Source organism: Drosophila biarmipes, chromosome 3L (assembly GCF_025231255.1).
Source record: "Drosophila biarmipes strain raj3 chromosome 3L, RU_DBia_V1.1, whole genome shotgun sequence".
Classification (NCBI taxonomy): domain Eukaryota; kingdom Metazoa; phylum Arthropoda; class Insecta; order Diptera; family Drosophilidae; genus Drosophila; species Drosophila biarmipes.
Genome location: NC_066613.1, coordinates 10411433 through 10431942, shown reverse-complemented (window position 1 = coordinate 10431942; position 20510 = coordinate 10411433). Strand labels below are relative to the sequence as shown.

At 43.5% G+C, this 20510-nt stretch overlaps 4 protein-coding genes across 9 annotated transcripts in view; 2 read left to right on the top strand and 2 right to left on the bottom strand.

Moving 5' to 3' along the window:
• Nucleotides 1-271: 271 nt before the first annotated feature.
• Nucleotides 272-5432, top strand: LOC108028603 (caprin homolog). The gene is made up of 4 exons (XM_017100522.3): nt 272-765; nt 1871-2053; nt 2112-2278; nt 2360-5432. The coding sequence occupies exons 1-4, from the start codon at nt 406-408 to the stop codon at nt 4569-4571; spliced, it is 2922 nt and encodes a 973-aa protein (XP_016956011.1). The 5' UTR covers nt 272-405; the 3' UTR covers nt 4572-5432.
• A 901-nt stretch (nt 5433-6333) lies between these two features.
• Nucleotides 6334-8221, top strand: LOC108028127 (protein terminus-like). The gene has a single exon (XM_017099780.3). The coding sequence runs from the start codon at nt 6519-6521 to the stop codon at nt 7803-7805; it is 1287 nt and encodes a 428-aa protein (XP_016955269.2). The 5' UTR covers nt 6334-6518; the 3' UTR covers nt 7806-8221.
• A 550-nt stretch (nt 8222-8771) lies between these two features.
• LOC108028193 (uncharacterized) lies at nt 8772-9545 on the bottom strand. Its single transcript, XM_017099853.3, has 3 exons — nt 9329-9545; nt 9130-9275; nt 8772-9080 (listed from the first exon to the last, which is right to left on the bottom strand). The coding sequence occupies exons 1-3, from the start codon at nt 9471-9473 to the stop codon at nt 8937-8939; spliced, it is 435 nt and encodes a 144-aa protein (XP_016955342.1). The 5' UTR covers nt 9474-9545; the 3' UTR covers nt 8772-8936.
• Nucleotides 9546-9681: 136 nt separating this feature from the next.
• Nucleotides 9682-20510, bottom strand: part of LOC108028451 (protein phosphatase 1 regulatory subunit 16A) — a 46497-nt gene continuing 35668 nt past the window's right edge. For 4 of the 6 annotated variants that reach the window (XM_017100289.3, XM_017100291.3, XM_044095460.2 and 1 more), the window contains 7 exons: nt 15984-16625; nt 14297-14999; nt 13791-13916; nt 13645-13720; nt 12876-12996; nt 12297-12808; nt 9682-11127 (listed from right to left, as the gene is read on the bottom strand). In XM_017100289.3, the coding sequence (XP_016955778.1) occupies nt 10559-11127; nt 12297-12808; nt 12876-12996; nt 13645-13720; nt 13791-13916; nt 14297-14999; nt 15984-16129 (2253 nt within the window). In that variant the 5' untranslated portion in view covers nt 16130-16625 and the 3' untranslated portion in view covers nt 9682-10558. Of the gene's footprint in view, nt 11128-12296; nt 12809-12875; nt 12997-13644; nt 13721-13790; nt 13917-14296; nt 15000-15408; nt 15426-15983; nt 16626-20510 lie in introns of those variants that run through there. The other 2 variants (XM_050886426.1, XM_050886425.1) reach the window with 2 other exon arrangements.

The window sequence follows — 20510 nt, the reverse complement described above, 5'->3', positions numbered from 1 at the left end:
CATGTAAGTGTACCGCGGTAGTACATTTTTTCCCTTGACTGCTACTTGGTTAAAGTTGCATGCACAAGCATAAAGTTCCTCGCGATACTTTTTCCATTTATTTTCGTTTTTAAAAATGCTTTTCCCGCCTAAACCAAGTCGTTAACAGTGCGGCGGTTAACAGTGAACTTTAACATCGTTTCATATCCGTGACACTTTGGAATTTTTTTGGTATTTTTGAACGAGTAAAACTGGTATATTTGTGACAGCCAAACGGTATCATTTCTAGCTAGTTACGCGGTCATATTAAGTTTTTTTCCCCGACCAAACTGGAAACAGCAGCAGCAGCCGTTTGAATATAATATCATTCCCCATTTCGAGCTAAAACGTCGTTGAGTGCCAAACAGGAATAACCAACGGCGCACCATGCCTTCGGCTGCAAATACCGCTACTGCTACCGCTGCAACTGCCAACACCAACAACAACAACAGCAGCAACAACGCCGCCAGCAAGGAGAAGCGCTCCTCGGTCACTTCGCTGGGCGGATCGGGAATCGCCGGAGGAGCCGATGCTACCAATGGCCAAAGCGCCGTCACCGCCAACAACAACAATGGAGCAGCAGCAGCGGCGGCGGAGGGCAGCCAAACGGATCTGGCCAGCAGCAGCACGAACACGGCGAGCAATGGGAACGCGGCCAAATTGAAGGCGGCTCCAGAGCCGTACAATCCGCTCAAGCAGCTGCTGGTGACCATCGAGCACAAGATCCGGAACCTGGAGAAGCGCAAGGTCAGTGTGTTGGGAGGCCGGGCCTAGAGTGCCGGGAAAGGATCTCCTCTGGGCAGCATGGCCCACCATTTTTATTTTCATTCTCTCCGTGTTGCTTTGTTTCGTTTTGTGCCCACCCCGCGGCACCCCTCCCCCCGCGCGGCCTAAGTTTTCGGGGCTGGCAGATTTTTCGCGACGCCATGTTTTCTAGAGCACGGCGTTGCCAGACCGCGCTCAGCGACCGGCATGTCAATTAGAACGCAGTGCGAAAACCATTTCTGTTTCTTTTGTTTCTATTCGCACAGAACGCCTTCTGCGGGCTGCAAAGTGCTTTGAAAAGTTTGTTCGAACACGATGGTTCTTGCAAGTTCTCGTTTCGAGTCGCACGCTCTGCCAACAGCTGAGTGAGCGGGGGTCTGGCAACGCCATTCGCCGGTTCGGAGTGTTGAAGTTGTGTTGTTGTCTTCTTTCGATTCCTCTTTGCTTTTGTTTATTTGCAAATTTGTCTTTGAAATCATTTTAATATCTGGATAATTATTCTAAATGATGGCCGAAAAATGCATTTTTTATTATTATAAGTTTTTTAATGCAGGTAGTTCTTATTAAATATTTTTCTTTTATTATTGTTTTTAAAAATCCTGATAAAACACCAAAAATATCTAAACGGACTTTGCTATTTGTTATACTATAAGGTTTAAAAGATTACTCCACTATTAGTTCTTCCTTGTTAAAATGCTTTAAAGGGATAAAAACTTATTGGCATAAAATTCTAACTGGTCGTTTTTGCATATTTAATTTAAGCCAAAGCCAAGCTCGCTTTCTGTCTAAAATACAATTGGTTACGAGATACACGGGCGACTCTTCTAACTTCTGAAAGGTCTTATCTCTCATAGTTCGTCAATGGAAGGTTGTACTTTGTAAAGTAATTTTTACTAAATTACTTTGTTATTGTTAAGAAAAAAAAATTAAATATAAAAATAAAAGCTCTGAATTTTGAAAATGATCTCTATTTCTGTTTGATTATTTATGTATGTATGTGATATGATAAGAAGATCCAAACATCAATGCGTCAGCAACAAAAGCGTGACAGAATCTGACTCACTCATTTTCTTTGTAATTTGAACAGACCAAACTGGAGTCCTATCGCGCCATACAGAGCACCGGCAAGGAACTGAGCGGCGACCAGGCTTCGGCTGTGGCCAAATACGACGCGGTCCTGGCCAATCTGGAATTTGCCCGCGAGCTGGCCAAGCATATACAGCAGCAGTCCAAGGAGGCCGAAAAGGAGCAGAAGAAGCAGGCTCGAAAGGTAAGTTGGTTTGTTCGGTACCTATAATGGAAGCTAATACCCTTCATTTCCATTACAGGACAACCTGGCAAAGACAATTGCTGAGACGGCCAAGATCAAGGAGGTTCTAATCATCCAGAACGTGCTCAGCTGCTTCAATGACGAACAAGTGCGCAACGACTTTCTGGCCGGCGAAAATGGAGCGATCAAATTGGAAAGCAGTGAACTGGACGTGCTGGAGAAATTGTAAGTAACCATACTTATCTTTAGGTTTTTGGCACTGTTGTTTGAAACTAAACCTTAACACACAATTTTCTTTTTCTCCAGCTGCTTGGAAGTCCAAACTCGTCGCCCGGAAACCGCTGACGATGTTAGCTTTATTACCACTGCCCAGAAGTCTGCTGAACTGTTTTCCTCGACCATTAACGCGCGTCCCAAGTCCTTCGGAGAGGTGACCTTCGAGAAGTTGCGCTCTCTCTTCCAGCAGATCCAGGACTCTGGCTACTTGGACAAGTACTATCTGGTGCCCCTGGCCGATAACGCGGTGGCCAACAGCACGGATAGTGGCACCGGAAGCGGTGATGGCGAGGGCGGTGACTTGTTGAACGATGGCTCGGGTGAGCTCGACACGGAACTGCCATCGGAGCCATCAGCACGAACCTCGTTGGAGGAGGGGTTGGACAAGTTGCATCTGGGTGTGCAAACGGAACTGGAGCAGCATCCACAGCACCAGCAACAGCAGGAGCGTCCGGGCCATCTTCTGCTGGAGCAGCAGCACCAGCGAGCTCCGTCTCTGGAGCATCAGCAGCAGCAGAACTTGGTGGTGCAGCAACAACAACAGCAGCAGCAGGCACCTCAGGTTTACCAGGCAGCTCCTCCGGCCGGGGGAACCACCACACCAGTGCATGTTCTGTACGCTCCTGCGCCGCCTCCCCAGCAACAGCAGCAGCAGCAGCCCCAACAGCAGCCGCCACATCCTCACCAGCTGTTGAGCAGCCCCGTGAATCTCCAGGCCTTGCAGTCGGGAGCCGCAGCTCAGCAGCCACAGCAACTGCAACCGCATCCAACTCACGTTGCTCTCAACGTGCGTGCCGTGGAACAGAACTACTTTAAGCAGCCACCGCCGCATCCGCAGGCTCCTGGACTGCAGGCACCGCCAACACCTCAGCAGCAGCAGTTTATGCAGCAGTTGCGTCCCTTGGCAGAGGTTCTAGGCACAGGAAGCTTCCACTTTCTGCAGGACAGTGAACTGGACAATCCTGAGGCTTTAGCCCAACCACTGCCTTCCAATCAGGGATTGGTTTTTGAGCAGCAGTCCCAGCAGCCCAACCATGTCGAAGAACCACCGCAGGCCATACAAACGCTGACCTTCACCAACCAATCGTTCCCATCGCAGCAGCCCAAGCCCCAGCAGCAGGCTCCTCCGCAGCAGCAACAGCAGCAGCTTTTCTCCCCTGTTCTGATTCACGAACAACGTCAGCAGCAGGCACAGCAGCAGCCGCAGCCCATGTTGATTATGCCGCGTCTGCCAACACAGCAGCCTCAGCAGCCGGCTCCTCAGGGAATCGGCATGCAGCCAGGCGATGTGACCTCAGTGTTTCCGTACGAGAATGCCGTGGTCACCTATGAGCAGCAGATTCAGCAGCAGCTAAAGCAGCAGCAGCAACAACAACAACAGCAGCAGCAGCAACAACAACAGCAGCAGCAACAACATCAGCAGCAGCAACAGCTGGAGGAGTCATCATCTGTAAACACCTCTTCTAGTGTAGGCGCTGGCGGAGATGTGGAGAACAATGAGTGGCATGCTCGTAACAACGATACGAATGCCGCAGCTACAGCTGCGCTTACGAATGTGCTCAAAGGCGAGGCCACACCACCGGCGCCGCCTACCAAGTGGAGCTCTGAGATGAATGCCATGAGCAGCGCTGCCTCAAACGGCAGCAGCAACACCAGCCATAAGCAGGAGTGGGCCACGCCCAGAGACCACAGCGCTGGCGGTGGCAATGGCGGTTATGCGGACAACGAGAGCAACAACCACTGGAACAACTCGCAGGGCGAGGGACGTCGCAACTCGGGCAACTACCAGCGTCGTGGCGGGGATCGGGACAACCGGGATCGTGATCAGGGCGGGCGCGGCGATGAGCGGCGCAACGGCGGCGACAGAGGCAACTACCGGTCGCGTCAGTACGGCAACTCGTCGAACCCGAACGGACGTAACTCGGGCAACAGCGGCGTGTACTTCCGCAACAATGAGTCGGGCAACGGTGGTGGCGGCAACAGCTACTACCAGAATGGAGGAGGCGGCGGCGGGACGTACAACAAGGAGTCCCGCTACGAATCATCTGGCGGCGGCGGTGGAAGCTACCGTGGTCAGCGCGGTGGCAACCAGCAGAGGAACGTGAATGGTTCGTACGGAGGCGGCAGGCCCATGGGCGATCGTGGGCGTGGCGGAGCGGGCAACCAGGGAGGTGGTGGCGGCTACATAAACCGCCAGAACCAGTCGCAACGCATGCCTCTTGGACTGGAGAATAAAAACTGAGCAAACAATACGTATTAACCGAAAACAAAAACATACAATTCATGCAAACCACACACAAAACATACATACAGAAAACAAGGAAATCAATCATCCACACGCAAGTAATGGCAACGTAGACGTACAATTATCGTTACGTAAAAAACTCTCAACCAGAAGGAACGGAAATCTATCAAAAAGAATCCTTTGTAATGCAACTAGGGAAACACAAACGAAAATGAACAGCAGCAAACCCGATTCGTGCGCATTTTTGAATACAATTTATAATTATTTTCCTTGATTTTGGGTTATTTGATAATGTATTATTAATAAAACAAAATAGTTGTTAGAAACAAAAGGGAATTACAACTACATACAGGAAAGTAAACGCTCTAAGGGTTTCTAAAACTCCCAGACAGGACAGGACCTCGGATATCAAAAGGCATCAAACGAATAAGACGGGCTAAACACAACTCGATCCGCCACTTTTCGATACTAATATCCCTGTTTGGCTGCGTTGAAGCTAATGCGATAATTAACATATGTCGAGAGAGAAAATAAAAAGTATTTATACGTCTTAGCAATTAAATAACGATTCTGAAATATACAAATTAATTACTATTACCTATATATATAAACGAAGGATAATATATTTATAGTTTGTGCTCTTACTGTCATGCTCTATCCCATTTCAACAACTTTTTTGTTTTGCCAAACTTTTACACACAAACGAAGAAAAAAAATACAAAGCCACGTAAGAAAATAATAGTTGTAATTAATATTGCGTGGATGAAGAGGTGTGCACACTAACAGTGCATTATAAATGAAATGAAACTATGTATTTGCAAGATAGTACATACATTAAACAAAAGTATATAAATCAAACGTTGTTTTTATATTTCAAGGGGTAATTGCAATATTTGAAAGTTAAGATGTATATTATTCCTCTACATCTTTTACCCGTTACTCGTAGAGCAAAAGGGTATACCGGATTTGTCAGAAAGTATGTAACAGGTAAAAAGAAGCGTTTCCGATCCCATAAAGTATATATATTCTTGATCAGGATCACTAGCCGAGCCATGTCCGTCTATCCGTCTGTCCGTCCGTCCGTATGGACGCTGAGATCACGGAAACTATAAGAGCTATAATACACATACTTGACATGCAGGTTCCTGGGCTTCCTACGCAGAGGAAGTTGGTTTCAGTGGGGTGCCACGCCCATTCTGATGCCCATAATCCGCGAAAATCTGTAGCGTCTACAGTTTTTATGATAGAAACAACATTTTAACAGAAATGTATTTGTTTTATCAATACGCCCACGCCCACAAAAGGAGAAAACGCTTAAATCTGTCCGCCGCCCACACAACAAATTAGAAAGTGGCCAAAAAAAAAATGGCAGTTAGCTTGGACTTTTTGTTCTCCCTTTTTTGCATATATATAACGCCCCAAATAAAAGTCATACAAGTGTCAGACATTTTTATGAATGTTTTGGTAACAAAATTTTTTAAAATTGCAATTTGATACTGACTTAAACTGATTATCTGAATTGATGAACATTCTGGAACGAAAAAATGGCAACAGCAAGGAGTGATTTATAAAAGCTAGGTTAACTTTATGATCGCCCTGCAGCTGTTCCAAAACTAAGCACATCTTGAAAACCCATAAATAGATTAGAGATTAGGTGAAAGGAAAATCCCACATGCAGATGTAAGCCCACCATAGAAATACCTGTGTCAGGTAAAGCGCCGACTACCTGGTACCCTCTATGTTGTATATAAGCTTCTCTTACAAAGAGGGTGATATCAGTCAGCCACTGAATCTTGTCCTGGGCACATCTCAGTAATTCTGAAACCGCTGTGAAAACAATCTAAGCCATTCCTTGATATCAAAAATACTCGTACTCTGCTGAACAGCTATTTCAACTATTACTCCATCTTAAATTCCGAAAATCAGAGCCACCATATCGTAATCATGTTCGACGACGAGCCAATCTCCAGCTTTGTGTTCACCAACGACGAGACGAAGCAGACCTTCCACCACCAGTGGTTCGCTAAGGGCCATCTGCACGAGTGTGCCACCTGCTACAGCTCCATCGACGCGGATGAGCCGCCCTCGCAGCACTGGCTGCGCGGAGGAGAAGGCTCCCAGGGGCTGCAGCTCACCAAGCAGCAGCAGGCCGTCCTGGACATAATCGAGGCCCGCCAGATCGAGACCTTCTTCTTCTGCGACGAGAGCTCCAAGGACAAGCTGGACCACTTTATGGGGGAGACCTGTGCCCGCGGCATCCCCGAGCTGCTCCGCTGGATGTTCCAGAACAACACCGTGGCCGTGGAATTCAATCTGGCCTGCTACGTGAACGCCATGGATCAGGTGCTTATCTTCCAGAGCGGGTCCTTGAAGGTGGACCACCACTACGACGTGGACGAGTGCGTCGGAGTTCTCTACGAGATGCTGATGCAGAGGATCGAGAACTACCTGAACTGCAGCAGTGAGTACGGCATGGCCGAGTGCAGCATCACCAGGTTGAAGGTGCAGGTCAAAAGGATTAGGGTGGACGCGGAGAGTCAGTCAGCGGAGTCCCCCTTCTTCGCCCTGCCCCTGCAGCTGAAGCAGGAGGAGGGTCTGACCACCACTTCCAGTCCACCCACCAGCGAAGCTGAGTTGGCCAGCCTGCGATCCGCCTACCTCAAGCACTTTCGCGAGTGCAACGGCTACTTCCCGCCAAACATGCGGGTCAATCTCTACGGCCTGCAGCAGTGCAAGACCACCAAGGAGCTGTACGTGGTGCCCTACCACATCAGCGAAACCCTCCAGCAGCTGCCCAACAAGAACTTCCTGATCCTGAACAACATCATGGGGCAGTTCCAGCGGCTCCACGAGCTCTCCACCCCCGTCAAGTCGATCGAAAGGGACCCCACCAGCTCGCCCCTGAAGGACCTGCACTGCCGAAGGTGCCGCACGAAGTTCTCGAGGAGCAGCAAACTGCAAATCCACCAGAGGCTGCGCTGCGGCCAGGACTTCACCGTGGACAGCATGCACGCGGACATCGTCGAGATCTACGAGCAGTGCCTGCCCATCTCGAGGAGCGTCTTCCAGCACGCCTGCTACGGCATCACTAGGCCCAAGACCGTGATGCGGAAGGGTCAGTTCGTGCCCATCGAGTGCGACTGGCGCAGCGAGAGCTCCGTGAAGGTGCAGCACGGCCCGTGTGTGGTCATTAGCAACGCCCAGCACAGCAGCCCCTGTAAATTTTATTAATAAACAATAACTTTAAGCACAGACATTGATTCTTTCTAACTGTGGGGGCTAAAAGTACAAAAACAAATATTACTTTTCAATTTAAAATATTTGTATACCCGATTGATATTAATATCTTATGAGAATTTTTCATTGTATTTGCTGTACATTTATTCAAATCGTTTACTCAAACAAAACCTTCGCCCAAATTTTCTATTATTTCAAACAACGGGCTAGAACTTCGGATTTCCTATGAGACCAACAAAGTAGTTAAATCACAGATTGAATAATTTTTGTTTTATGAGAAAAGGCCAAAATTGGTCATTTAAAAATAGCTTACATTTGAAGCTTGAACATCTATAATTATAATCAGATATCGTAATTATTAAGTCTTTTATATTAAAACCAAAAAGAATAAAAATCATTTTAGTTTTATTGTACAAGTCTGAGTTTTCTTTTTTTGTTCAAAAATAGTAAAATTAATTAAAAATTGATTTTACTATTTTTGAACAAAAAAGAAAACTCAGACTTGTCAAAGTCAAAGAAAGACTTTAGCGCCTGTATCTTTTAATTGAAATGTATTCGTCTCGTCGATACCTATCATTTAAGCCCAAAACGCCACGCCCACTTGAACGCCCACAAGCCGCCCAAAACTGTAGCGGGCAAAACTCCATGCTGGAAAACAAATTTTACCTGAAAAAAATGTTGCCACGGTCACTCTAACGCTCACAAATGTCCATGGTAGTTGGCGCTTTACGAAACCCATTTCCCTTTGCTCCCTTAAGCAAGTAAGTAACGGGTACCTGATAGTCGAGGCAATCGACTATAGCGTTCTTCCTTGTTAGTTATGATAAGTTATTATTATTATAAAGGTTCTTATTTTTCGAGTTGTTTTAAATGTAAAGTGTAGTTTCTGTAAAATTTGTATTTTTTTGTTAACCAGCCCTTCTCCAGCAGACGATTAAAATAATAATGGAATAATAATGATTAAAACTGGGTTAAGACCTGGTTCTTTTAACGTTTACTTAGGATAAATATTACTTCATCTAAGATCTTAACATTATTTCTTAAAGCCATCCATGTCACATCAAAATGTGTTACAGAATATTTAGTTTAACTAACATACATATTATAAAAATACTTTTTTTTAAATTATTTCTCCTTATCTGCTTCCGTTTTCAAGGTTTCAGCAGCTCCACCGTCGCAAAGGAACCAAAGACCGGCCAGAATTAGTGTTATACCAATGCCAGATAGGGCTGTAAGTGGTTCCTGATAAACCAGAGCTCCTAAAATAAACTATATATAAATGTTAGTCATAACTCTGGAAATATTTCAGGAAACCCACCGATAAGACATAATTGGAGGCGGCGGTTAAAACGACGCAAGTCAACGTTTGATCAGTCATTTGCAAGGCTTTTAAAAAGCAACGCAAGTTGCTGACATTGCAGATTATCATGAGGACCAATGGAAGGACACGCACTAAAGCTAATTCTATAAATTAAATAAATTAATGGAAGTTTTTCATAAAAAATGAACGGGCTCACCCAAATACGATGATTCAGAAATACCTCCGGATGTGTTCAGTAACTTTTGGGCACTGAGGTGGCTTGGAAGTTTACCAAAAAAGCTTCCCCCAGCGGCAAAAGACCCAGCCACCAGGCTATAACGATATTTCGCCAGGGACTCCATTTATTTAAAAGTTTAAAATAAGGTCCAGTAAAAACGTAAACAAAAGTTAAGAAACTAAAAACAGCTGCTGTTGAAGAGCAGTCAACGCTTGGCAAACCTAAAGAGCTGCCAACTTGTTGAAATAACAATAATGGGACCCAGATAATTCCGCTAGATGTCGCCCTTAGCTTGGCGCCAATTCAAATGAATGAAACATTTTGTGGCTAAATTTTCATATTTCATTTGTTTATTTTACAAAACGTTCAGCTAATGCCTTGACATTTAAATCGAAAAAAGTCTCGTTTGCTAATTGCGCGTTGTATTTTGCATTTTATCATCTTCTCTTTTGGAATCGTGTATATACAAACATAGATGCTACATAAATAATACAAATGTTCTTGTATCTCGACAGAACTCAACTCAAATGCTGATTTTTGCCTTTCAGCACTAACATCTTGTCAATTCGAACATTTAGACACTTATATGGGGAATTGCTTGAGTGCTTTGCATTTCGTTTCATTGCTTTGCTTTTCTAATCCGTCTCGTTTTAACTACAATTTCGCTATCGTATATTTAGTTAAATAGTTCATACTTGCTGCATAATACTTTGCCTGTTTCGGTCTCAACACTCACACACTGAATGCACTCCAAGCAAATCTATTAAGTTTAGTTCTTAGCAACGCTAAATAAATATTTTTGATGTTTTTCATATGGTTTTTGATTTCGCTTTTACATATCAACTAAGGTAAACTGCTCACATTTATTTAATATTACTCTTTTATGTTCTTTAAAATGTATACATACGGTTGTATATTTGTATAAATTTGTATCGTATAATTGGTTGTGTGTAGTGTAGTGTCTGCTAGGAAAATGCAACGACTTTGAGCCGTTTCTTGGGGGTGGCTCACAGAACTGAGCCCCCTGCCTAAACCAACATGCATTTGTGTGTGTTTAACATTCAACAATTCACTCACTGAATTCGGCTAATCTAAAAAAAGACACTTTTTCTTTTGCCAATTTGCACAATGGCCTATCCATCTGACAAATCTGGTTGGTTTAATACCCTGTGATTCTAGTAGTTAGTTAGTTAGTAATGCATTTAGCTTCTACATCAGGACGCAGCAGCGGCGACTGGAACTGGTGCTGTCGGTGACCACGTCCCCGGTGATGCCGCTGAACTTGTTCAGCGAACTGCCCGCCGGCGAGGAGCCCTCGAAGTCGGAGAGCAGGCTGCCAGGTCCACCCAGGTGACCCAAGGTGGGTTGCGTCGAGATCGGGGCTGATCCGTTGTTGTTGTTGGTGCTAAGGTTGTTGTTGTTGTTGCTGCTGCTGCTGCCGCCGGCTCCTAAAACAGAACCATTAGTTGTTGTTGCAGTGGCAGTGGCAGTTGCAGCCGCCATTGGATGGGCATTGCTAGTTGCTTGGGATGACAATTCGAAATTATTGAGGACATTGGCGGTGCGTGAAAGCGAGCGTTGCTTCTTCAGGTTGGCCAGTGTGGCACTATAGCCATCCAAGGCAACATGCTGCTGCTGCTGAAGCTGTTGCTGCTGCTGCTGCTGCTGCTGATGTTGCTGGTGCTGCTGCAACAGCAACACATGCTGCTGCTGCTGGAGTTGCTGCTGCTGATGCTGCTGCTGTTGATGTTGCTGATGGTGGTGCGTGCTGTTGGTGTCTGGATGTTGGTGTTTTTGGCAAGGCGGTGGGGTTGTGTGTTTGTTTGGGTGGTGGTGCGGTGGTGGTGTAGTTGTTGTTTTTATTGTTGATGATGATGCGGGCAGGCAGACGACACAGAACGGGCGAAACGAGGCACGACAACAACAACAAAAAAGAATGAAACAGAAACAAGCAAATGTTATTTTACTTTCTTCTCTTTTTTACCCAGGGAGTTAAGTTTGTAAATACCCCTTGACCCGTTGGGTGGGATTGGTTATGGGGATGGATGTTACATGCCAGCGTCATATACCTTGTCCTAGCCATGCATTCCGTCATTCTGGAGAGCAAACTATTTGAGGTTAAATAATTGCAAAAAACTATGCTAAGTATAGTTGCTGCAGTAATGTCTTGTCGCTCTATGTAAACCATCTATCATTTAAAATTTAAAAAATTAATTAACACTTAAGAACGAAATAGAAAATAACTACTTCAGCAATGAGCTATTTATATTAAAAGAAAGATATTATAATGTACTCAAGTGTTTTACTAAATTATTTTAATAGTTTTTTGAAACTTAAAAATGTTGGCTGTCCATTTAAGACCGTTTCCTTGTCCGCAGGTTAAGTGTAAAGGAGGTTTAAAACCAAAGTTTAAAGCGTACTTTAAGTTTAGAATGTGGATAAGAAAACGAACCCCTAAACTACAATAATGTTTCTCCTTTTTAAGCTTTGTCAATCCCACTCTCCACTTTATTTTATTTTTTAACCATTTAAAGTAATGTGAAAGCCTGAGTTTATGTTTAGCATGCGAACGAGGAAATGACCTATTATTTATTTATTTTTAACTAAACTACTTAATAACATATTTTTTATATCATATACCATCCCTGCCCTAAGGCATCTGTGCCCTCTGCCTACAGGGCATACCCCATTCGATATTCTACTCATGCTGTTGGCTGTGTTTGCTTGCTGGAAGTATTTTCATTTCCATTTTAGTAGAGTCGTTAAATAAACATTAAACATTGACATTGACACGGGGACAGAATGGCGCTTAAGCGGGATTCGCCTTAGGAGCCAGATTGGGTGGCTCGAGGTGGCTTGATGGGTGGCATGAGTGAGTGGGTGGCTTGGGTGGGCAGGAGGAAGCAGAAGCAAGCCCGACACGTGGCCGGGGTGGCTGTTGACTCACCCACAAGGACGGTGACCTGCACGTTGATCTTGCCGTTGGCAGCCTCCTTGGACGACTGGATCTGCACGGCCTCGGCACTGGCCGCCGTTCCCTTCTCGGTGAGGATCACGGCCGCCGCCGAGGTGGCCCGCTGCACCTCTCCGACTCCGCCGGCGGCTTTCAGGCGGAGCAGCTCGTCGTTCTCCCGGCCATCCGGTGGACGGCGCGATGGATAGGAATGTGTGGTGGTGGTGGCCGCCAGTGCGGCGGAGGATGCCATCATGGCGTTGTCCAACGCATCGGCGGACTTGGAGTGCGGCAGTGGCTGGCCATTCGAGCTGCCCGTCGAGGGTCGCTTCTCGCCGTTGTTGTTCCCGTAACCATAGCCATTGGTCAGGGGATCTCCGCCCGAGGAGGGGGTCTCCGAGTCCGTCGCCTCCTGGGCCTGCAGCCGCAGACGCGTCTCCTCGACGGCATCCTTTTTGGTTGTCAGCGTTTTGTCCCGCAAACTAGTGCGTCGCACTGATTGGGCTCTGTGGATTGGGGTTTTACCATCAAAGTTGGTTGATGTTATTTTAATGGGCTCTGGGCAATAAATACCTGGTATTGTTGCTCTGGGAGCGGCGAACGCGTCGTCGCTGCGCCTCGGCCAGTCGTTTAACCTCCTGCTCTGTCTTTAGCTGCTCGATCCGCTCCCGGATCTCGGGATCTTCACAGATGTCTAGGGGGTGAACAAGATAATAGGTTATTAGGTTTTCGTATTTAAGATATCTGGAGAATTCGTTTTCATTTGAGAATAAGTCCATTTAACATGTTTTTGCCTATGTGTTTCTATGTTATTATCTCGTTTCCCTCAAATATATAATTTATTATATTATACTCATGTGTAAGGATGTACAAGGGTCAATTAAAAATTTTTAAACCGTTTTATGGACTGTAACCGAAGTTAAAAAAAGTATTTTCATGGGTCATTTTTAAATATATTACCATTATCCTAAAAATAGTTAAAACAACATTTATAAATTTCTCATTTTGTTAATAAACAATTTTCATATAAAGTGAGAACAACAAGTTTTTAAACCATTTTACCAATGCTTACTCTATACAAAACCACAACAACCAAGTGAATCCCTAAGTTTGGATTTCTGTCAAGCTCAACGCAAACTGTCAGCACTGTCCCGATTTTTCGCGCACCTGAGCCAGTTAAACCCACTACAAATAGTCTAGATGCATGTCTGCCATTTTAGGATTCCACCGAAAAGATTTACACGTTTTCCATGTTAACATTAACAACAATTTATAGCTCAATTTCATATTCATGGTTATTTGGCTCTGCAAGGATATGCGCTTCGCATATCCCCAGTCTCACCTGAGGGCGTCTCGTCGTCCTTGTTGCGAACATTTAAATCAGCACCGCACTGCGCCAGCATCTCCAGCACCTCGAGCTGCCAAGGGGAATATTTAAAATTATTATTCCATTGTTCACAGTTTATTTGCTTCCACGGCTTCACTTACATGACCCCAACAGGCGGCGGCGTGAACCGGAGTCCACAGATCCTTGTCCATGGCATCCACGTTGACATGCTGTTCCAACAAAAACTCGACGACACGGACATATCCATTGGCGGCAGCTATGTGCAGCTGGACAATTGAGATAAATTAAAAGTTATACACAGGGGAAAAAAAGTGTAGGTAGGTCAAAATATATTTAAAATAACATTAAATATATTTACATTTTTGACATTTTTATATTAATGATAAGTATTGTGCATCATATTTATAAAAAGCAAAACCATTATTGTATTATAATTTATTTTCTAGTTTAAACAATTTTCCTCACAATTATGTTAAATTTTTGTGCTTAATTATTCAACTGTTTTAAGTAACTCTTGTAAGTTGCTAAGCCATAGTACAAATCTGGATTATTTTAAAATTGATGTTTGTAATAAGCCCAAACCACTGCTTTTAGCAACCCTTATAAGCTGCCGAGCCATAAGAAGGCAGAAAGATGAGCTACTTACGGGTGTGGCGCACTGGTAGTCGGGCTCCTCCAGATCGCCCCCGGTGCGGGCCAGCTCCATGAGGTCCCTGAGCATGATGCGCTCCGTGGAGGAGCGCGTCTCATCGATCAGCTCCTGGGTCACGCCCCGCTGCGCCATCTCGCCCTCGATGAAGTCCAGGGTGTTCTCGTCGTCGCACAGGTCGTAGGGCATGTTGCCGTCGGTGTTGACCGCCAGCAAGTTGGCGCCGTGCCGGATGAGGATGCGGACGAGCTCGAGGTGGCCGCAGGTGGCGGCCGCATGCAGGGGAGTCCACTTATCACTGTCCTGCGCATCCACGTTCGCCCCGTACTCGAGCAGGAGCTGCAGCATCTCGACGTTGTTATCGATGCACGCCTGATGCATCGCCGTCAGTCCGTCCTCGTTGGCCGCATCCGGCGTGATTCCGTGCTGCAGGAGCGCGGCCACCTCGGGCATATCGTTGCGGGAGGCGGCCTCCAGGAGCACCACGCTGTTCTCGAAGGATATGTGCCGCCTGCCGCTCAGCGTGCCGGATCCATTGGCGTGCCGGAAGTGGTGCGTGGTATCTCCGTTGCCGTTCATCAGCCCGTTGCCCACGGATCCGCTTCCGCTGCCCCCGCTCGCCGTGTTGCCCTTCGCCCGCTGCAGCTTGGCCCACTCCTTGTCCTTCTGGCGGGACAGCTTCAGCTGCTGGGCACGACGCCTAATTAAGGAGAAGGGATTTGGGAAGAGATTGTGGATTAGTTGCGGAAATTCGATAGCTCTGGTGTAGAAGGGGGATTCCTAGGAAGCAGAGCCTTTCACTTTGACTAATACTTGCATTTAGCTTATGCCAAATTTTGTTAAATAAAACGTTATGGTCACAATCCGTTTAATTTTTTAGCACAGAATAAATAGAATGGGAGATTATGTGTTTTTATATGAAATTGTTCTGGTTGACCTTTATAAAATAAGATTTTATTCATGGCTTTATCGGCCTGTCCGGAAACAAAGCATATGATTCAAAACCCGATAAAAAAAGAATCAGTGAACATTTTCGTTTGCTTTTCTTGCTAAATTTAATTATCGCTTATCAGAATCTGTCAAACGCCTCTTGATGGTATGGTTCTTACATATATTTTATTCATACAGAATAATTTATTACGTATTATGCTTGAACAATCATTAAATGAACGCATTAATGGACTATAATTCATCAAAAATAATATAAAAAGCAGTTACGGATTGACGCTAACTCATATCACTCATTCGCATCGTTGCCTTTGGCCAAAAATATTATTTGTTTCATACTGGCTTTAAATTTAAGTTTTCTAGATAAATCGATAACAAAAATGATTAAATAATAAAACAACTACCTTTTCGTATTCTTAATGACTGATATTAAAAAGGATACTAAGTTCTCAATCGATGTTGTTTCATTCAAACTAGAAAACATGTCGTATGAGTCATTTTTAAAGGCAACTGTAGAGTACCTCAAAAAAATGTATCTTCTAAAACAAACTTTTGCAGACTTTACTCTGTTATATAAAGCGGAAAGAATCCAAATTTATATAAATATACAGTGATAGTGAGCCAACTCCCCCAATGATTCAAGTTGACCCCGACTGCTGGGGAGAAGGTAATCAAGTCCGATTCCTAGTCTCTAATTTGACCCAATAATAAGACTAATTCAACACCATGAACTCACAGTCTGGCCAGCTGGAGCCGCTCGTGGGTGGGCAGGCTCTCCACGGTCTGCATCTCGGCCACCAGATCGGCGTGCTCCATCTTGAGCTGCTTGGTGTAGCTGGCATCCTCCTGGCTCTTGCGCTGGATCAGAATGCCCTTGATCATGTTGACTGGTGGATTGACCCGACACCCGCTCAGTGATATGTTTGCAAGTGTGCTTTGGAATTACTCTGCACAATTTTACAGCATTTGACAACAATTTGCGAGGCTTTTGTTACTGGTGCTGCAGTTTGTGCCGATTGTTGTTGTGTTGGCTGTCTGGTCCGCATGCATTTGTATGCAAATTGTAATTTGCATCTTTGAATTTGATTTGATTGCGGGTGTTGTCTCTGGCGGTTCTTATTGTTGCCCTCGTTGTAGCTGGTTGCTCGTTGCTCGTGGATGTAGCAGCTGCTCGGATTGCTGTTGCAGCTGTTGGACCTCCTCCCCGGATCCCTTCACTCCTGGTCAACACCCGAGGCTGCTCTCTTGGCAACTACCACGTTTATCCTTCGTCCTGTGCGGTTTTGCCGGTCCTGTCCTTTGTGTTTACTTATGATTTGCTTCCCCAGCTGTTGATATTTGCCGAAGCTCGCTCCTCAGCAACTTTTCGTTGTAAACTCTGCAAGGGGAAAAATCAGAGAAAAAATAAAATAAAATACACATAATATTCCATAAAATTGTAAAGCTTCATAGTTTCGCCCTGCTGCCCCAAATCTAGCTGCCTGATAAATTTCAGCATGATAAATGAGTCCTGGAAGAGTGGGGCCACGGCAATTGTGTTAATGGATATAAAGTTCAAGAAGCACGAACTGTTTCCACTTTTTTTTATGGCATGAACGAGCTTTCTGTACTCTGATTAAAATATTTGGAAAATTTATTTAATTGCTAATCATCAAATTTGCTATAAAATAATAATATAGTATTCATTTAATGGTATTCAATTCAAATCAACATTTAAATTATTATCATTTGGATGTTGGATTATTAAAATAGTTTTTCCGGATTTAATTTGTTTTAAACTCCCTGAGTATACTTCAAGCTACCACTAACCAGTCATTGGTAATTTAAAATAAAAAGGAAGTGGAATCTAAGCTTTGTTGTTTCCCTAGAGTATTTCAACTTTGATGTGCCCGGGGAAATTTTCCCTCGTAATGGTATCTTTTTGGGTGCGTTGAAGTGTAAGGATAATGCTGATGACGCATGTGTCCTTGGAACCCTCTGCCTTAACCCTCTGAGGCCCCGCTCACCGCTCTTCACTCCCCAATTGACCTGTCATCGATAGCCCGGCCAATGCCTTGAATAAGTATTAGCCACTACTTGGTGGAAATTGCATGCCAAGGAGCCATCATCGGGCCAAGTTTACTTTACTCGCTTCAAGCTTCGAGCCACAAGCCCAATCTCATGTGCAGCCAGCTTGATCCTGCGAATGTGTCTTATCCTAGGACGGTCAACAAAGGGAATTACTAAGTGGTCTTGCAACAAAAATCCGGAAAAACACCAAGCCTTTAAAAGACCTTGCTGAGTTGGCTGAGTAAAAAGCACGCAGACATTAAGTCGCTAATTTACTATGCTCTCAGAGCAAGAACATTTAGGTGAAGGCTGGGATAAAGGCAACAGGATTACGTTGAAGAATGTATAATACAAGATTTGTGGTGAGAAAAGTGGAAAATGATGTCTTTCATCCTGCATAAATTTACTTTTTTCATAACTAATAAATAGGCGTAGCCCAAATATTTGAAACCGCCGTGGGTTGTCTCAAGGCTTTAACAATCAAAAACCGGAATTCATTATAAATCAAGGACTAATTAAATCCATTCATCAATTATGAACCTGTTTTCCTGCACAATATTAAGCCATTAAGCAAGAACCATAAAATTAATTTGGCGTCCATCCGTATGGGCATTCTCAAGCTCAATTTCACAGCACAATAAACTGAAGCATTTGTTAAACTAACCATCAATCATCCTCGTTTATCGTGAAAAGTTTTCCCTGGGAAAGCTGGAAACACTTCATCTGCCTGATTTATTTGAGTATCTCAGCATCTGTATCAATTCGTATTTGATGCGAAAATAAAGTTCATTATCATAAATTGAAAATGGTAATTATTGTTTGCCTTGAAGTACTCCAAGCGCGAAGGAGCGTCTGTGTGTGCACTTTCCTCCTGCACATTGCTGCAGTAATAGTCATTAAATGAACAATTTAAATCGAATATCGATTATGGCTGGCAACACACTTTTCGGCATCCTGTTACGGCATATGAATATCCTTGAAGTGGATAGATGGGAAATTGCAGCCATTAAGGAAACGCTCATTTATGAGTTTTGCAGATGCAGTGCAAGTACAAGGGAATTTCCCTGCGACGTGCCTGTGTCAGTGTGCGAGTGTGTCCCAAAAATGTGTCGATAACAGGAGCTGCAAAAACAACAACTGCACGCACTGCTGGAATAACAATGGGGAATCCCCTGCCCTGCCCTCCCCCAAATGCCGCTCACCACGGCGTATGCGTGTTATCTCTGCGGTCAGTCAAGCCCAACTCTGCCTGTCCCGCTCTATCTCTGCCCCCCTGCCTCGCACTCTATCTGTGCGTGCTCGAAACTTCGTGTTATTAATTTCGCACGCCTCGTTTTAAGCTCAATATTTGTGCAACTCCATAAGATGGCAAAATCGCAAATAATTTATGACTTAAAGGCAAACGTTGAAAGATAAAGGAAAGATAAGGAAAGTTTAGCACAAAATCGTAGAATTTGGAACTGCTAGGAAGTTTTTAATCCATCTTAAGTGTATCAGGTATTAATTATTATTAGAACTAAGGTTTATACCAAAGTAAAATTTCTTAATGAAAATGATTAACTATTTTTTAAATGGCTTATCAAACGCAACAAAATAACATTTTATTTAATTCATTTAAATTGTCACACTAAAACATTAATAAAAATTTAGTTAAAATTTTTAAAATAATAAATATAACCATTATGTTAAGCTGTAAAAACGTAATATAAATTAGTACATATCTACAAAATAAACAAAAAGAATTTATATCCTAACACCAGATATATTCATTTCATTTATTAAGTTATCTTAATAAAATCTGTAGTATAAATTAAAATTGTATTTTCTTATAAAATAAAATGAAATGTTTTTACTGTCATAGGTAGAGTACGAATTACGATATTAACTTTCCAAGCACAAGCTCTGGTAATTTACGACTTAGAGGCAGACATTAACCGATAAGATAAAGAAAGAAAGAAAGCTCGGCACAAAATCCCAGTCACCAAACGAAACTCAAATACACTTAAGGCAATTTAATTTGTCTTTTTTTTCGTAGCCAAGAGCCCCAAACATCAAGGCAAGTGAGAAAGCCACGATGACCTCAAGGGGCGGATGAAAGGGCGGCGAGTGGGGCGGTTAGCAAATGAATGGCACTCGACAGGCGCAATGTGCAACATGAGACAACAGCAACAAAAGGCTGGGTAGAAAAAACACCTCCCAGGCATTATCCTTCGGATAGGTCAGGGGATCTAGCTGGCGACGAAATCTGCCGACGGCCAGCGGCCAAGGAATCCCAGGCCCCCCCTTCCTTCTAATGAGAGCCTGCAACACCAGCAGCATTGGTGCCAAGCTGCACATGCCTCAGCTAGATTGCTACAGCAGAAACTCGCTAAGTACAAAAACTTCTTATCGGGGTGCCACTCAAACCCTTTGTCGGGTGTCTAAAAGTATGCAACATTAAATTTTTAACGCAGTAGTAGAACTAATTTAGTTATTTATTGCATACTTTTAAACACCTAAAACTGATATTTAAAAAAACACAATTGTCACTTAAAATAAAAAAAAATTTTAATTTTTAATTTGCAGAAAACAAAAAAAAAATTTTTTAGAAATTTATAAAGAAACTTGAAACTAGTCGTAATTTGATCTACTCCTATATACCAAGTTGAAAACTAATTATAATTTATAATTAAGAGATTATTTACTTAAGAAAACATTTAGGTTAAAGGCTTTAATTAGATCTGTTCCTGGATTATATTAAATAAAGATGTTAATTAAAAAAAAAAAAAAAAAAAAAAATATAAAGAACAATGTAATTCGTTTTAAGTTAATTCAATATCTAAAAGAATTCATTATGTATGCATTATTGTATGCTGTAAAACAATAATTTTTTATTTAGGTATAAGATATAGGTTAACTAGTTGTTATTAATTTTCCGATTTAATACATAACACCTCTACTGAATTTATTATTAAAACACATTTTTATGTTAAGGAAATCTCCCTCTTTACTAATTTTAACAAATAAGGTCTTAAACATTTTAAGTCAGCATTAAACTGACCTTGTCTTTCCACCTCACTGGGTAAGGAATTATCTTTGATTTTTATGTTTTTTTACGGGAATTAATTAAACACTTGCAGCCCGGATTTATGCTCATTTCTTCTCACTTTTACATTATTATTTTACCTTTTTCCCTCATCAATACAAATTTTTCAATTAAAAAATATTTCGCCCC

Excerpts from the sequence above, each read along its gene's own strand:
- LOC108028603 (XM_017100522.3), top strand. The coding sequence starts at position 406 with ATGCCTTCGGCTGCAAATACCGCTACTGCTACCGCTGCAACTGCCAAC. Across the intron at positions 766-1,870 it reads GGAACCTGGAGAAGCGCAAG|ACCAAACTGGAGTCCTATCG; the intron begins GTCAGTGTGTTG and ends TAATTTGAACAG. Across the intron at positions 2,279-2,359 it reads CTGGACGTGCTGGAGAAATT|CTGCTTGGAAGTCCAAACTC; the intron begins GTAAGTAACCAT and ends CTTTTTCTCCAG.
- LOC108028127 (XM_017099780.3), top strand. The coding sequence starts at position 6,519 with ATGTTCGACGACGAGCCAATCTCCAGCTTTGTGTTCACCAACGACGAG.
- LOC108028193 (XM_017099853.3), bottom strand. The coding sequence starts at position 9,473 with ATGGAGTCCCTGGCGAAATATCGTTATAGCCTGGTGGCTGGGTCTTTT. Across the intron at positions 9,276-9,328 it reads TTCTGAATCATCGTATTTGG|AATTAGCTTTAGTGCGTGTC; the intron begins GTGAGCCCGTTC and ends TTTAATTTATAG. Across the intron at positions 9,081-9,129 it reads CCTCCAATTATGTCTTATCG|TTTATTTTAGGAGCTCTGGT; the intron begins GTGGGTTTCCTG and ends ATTTATATATAG.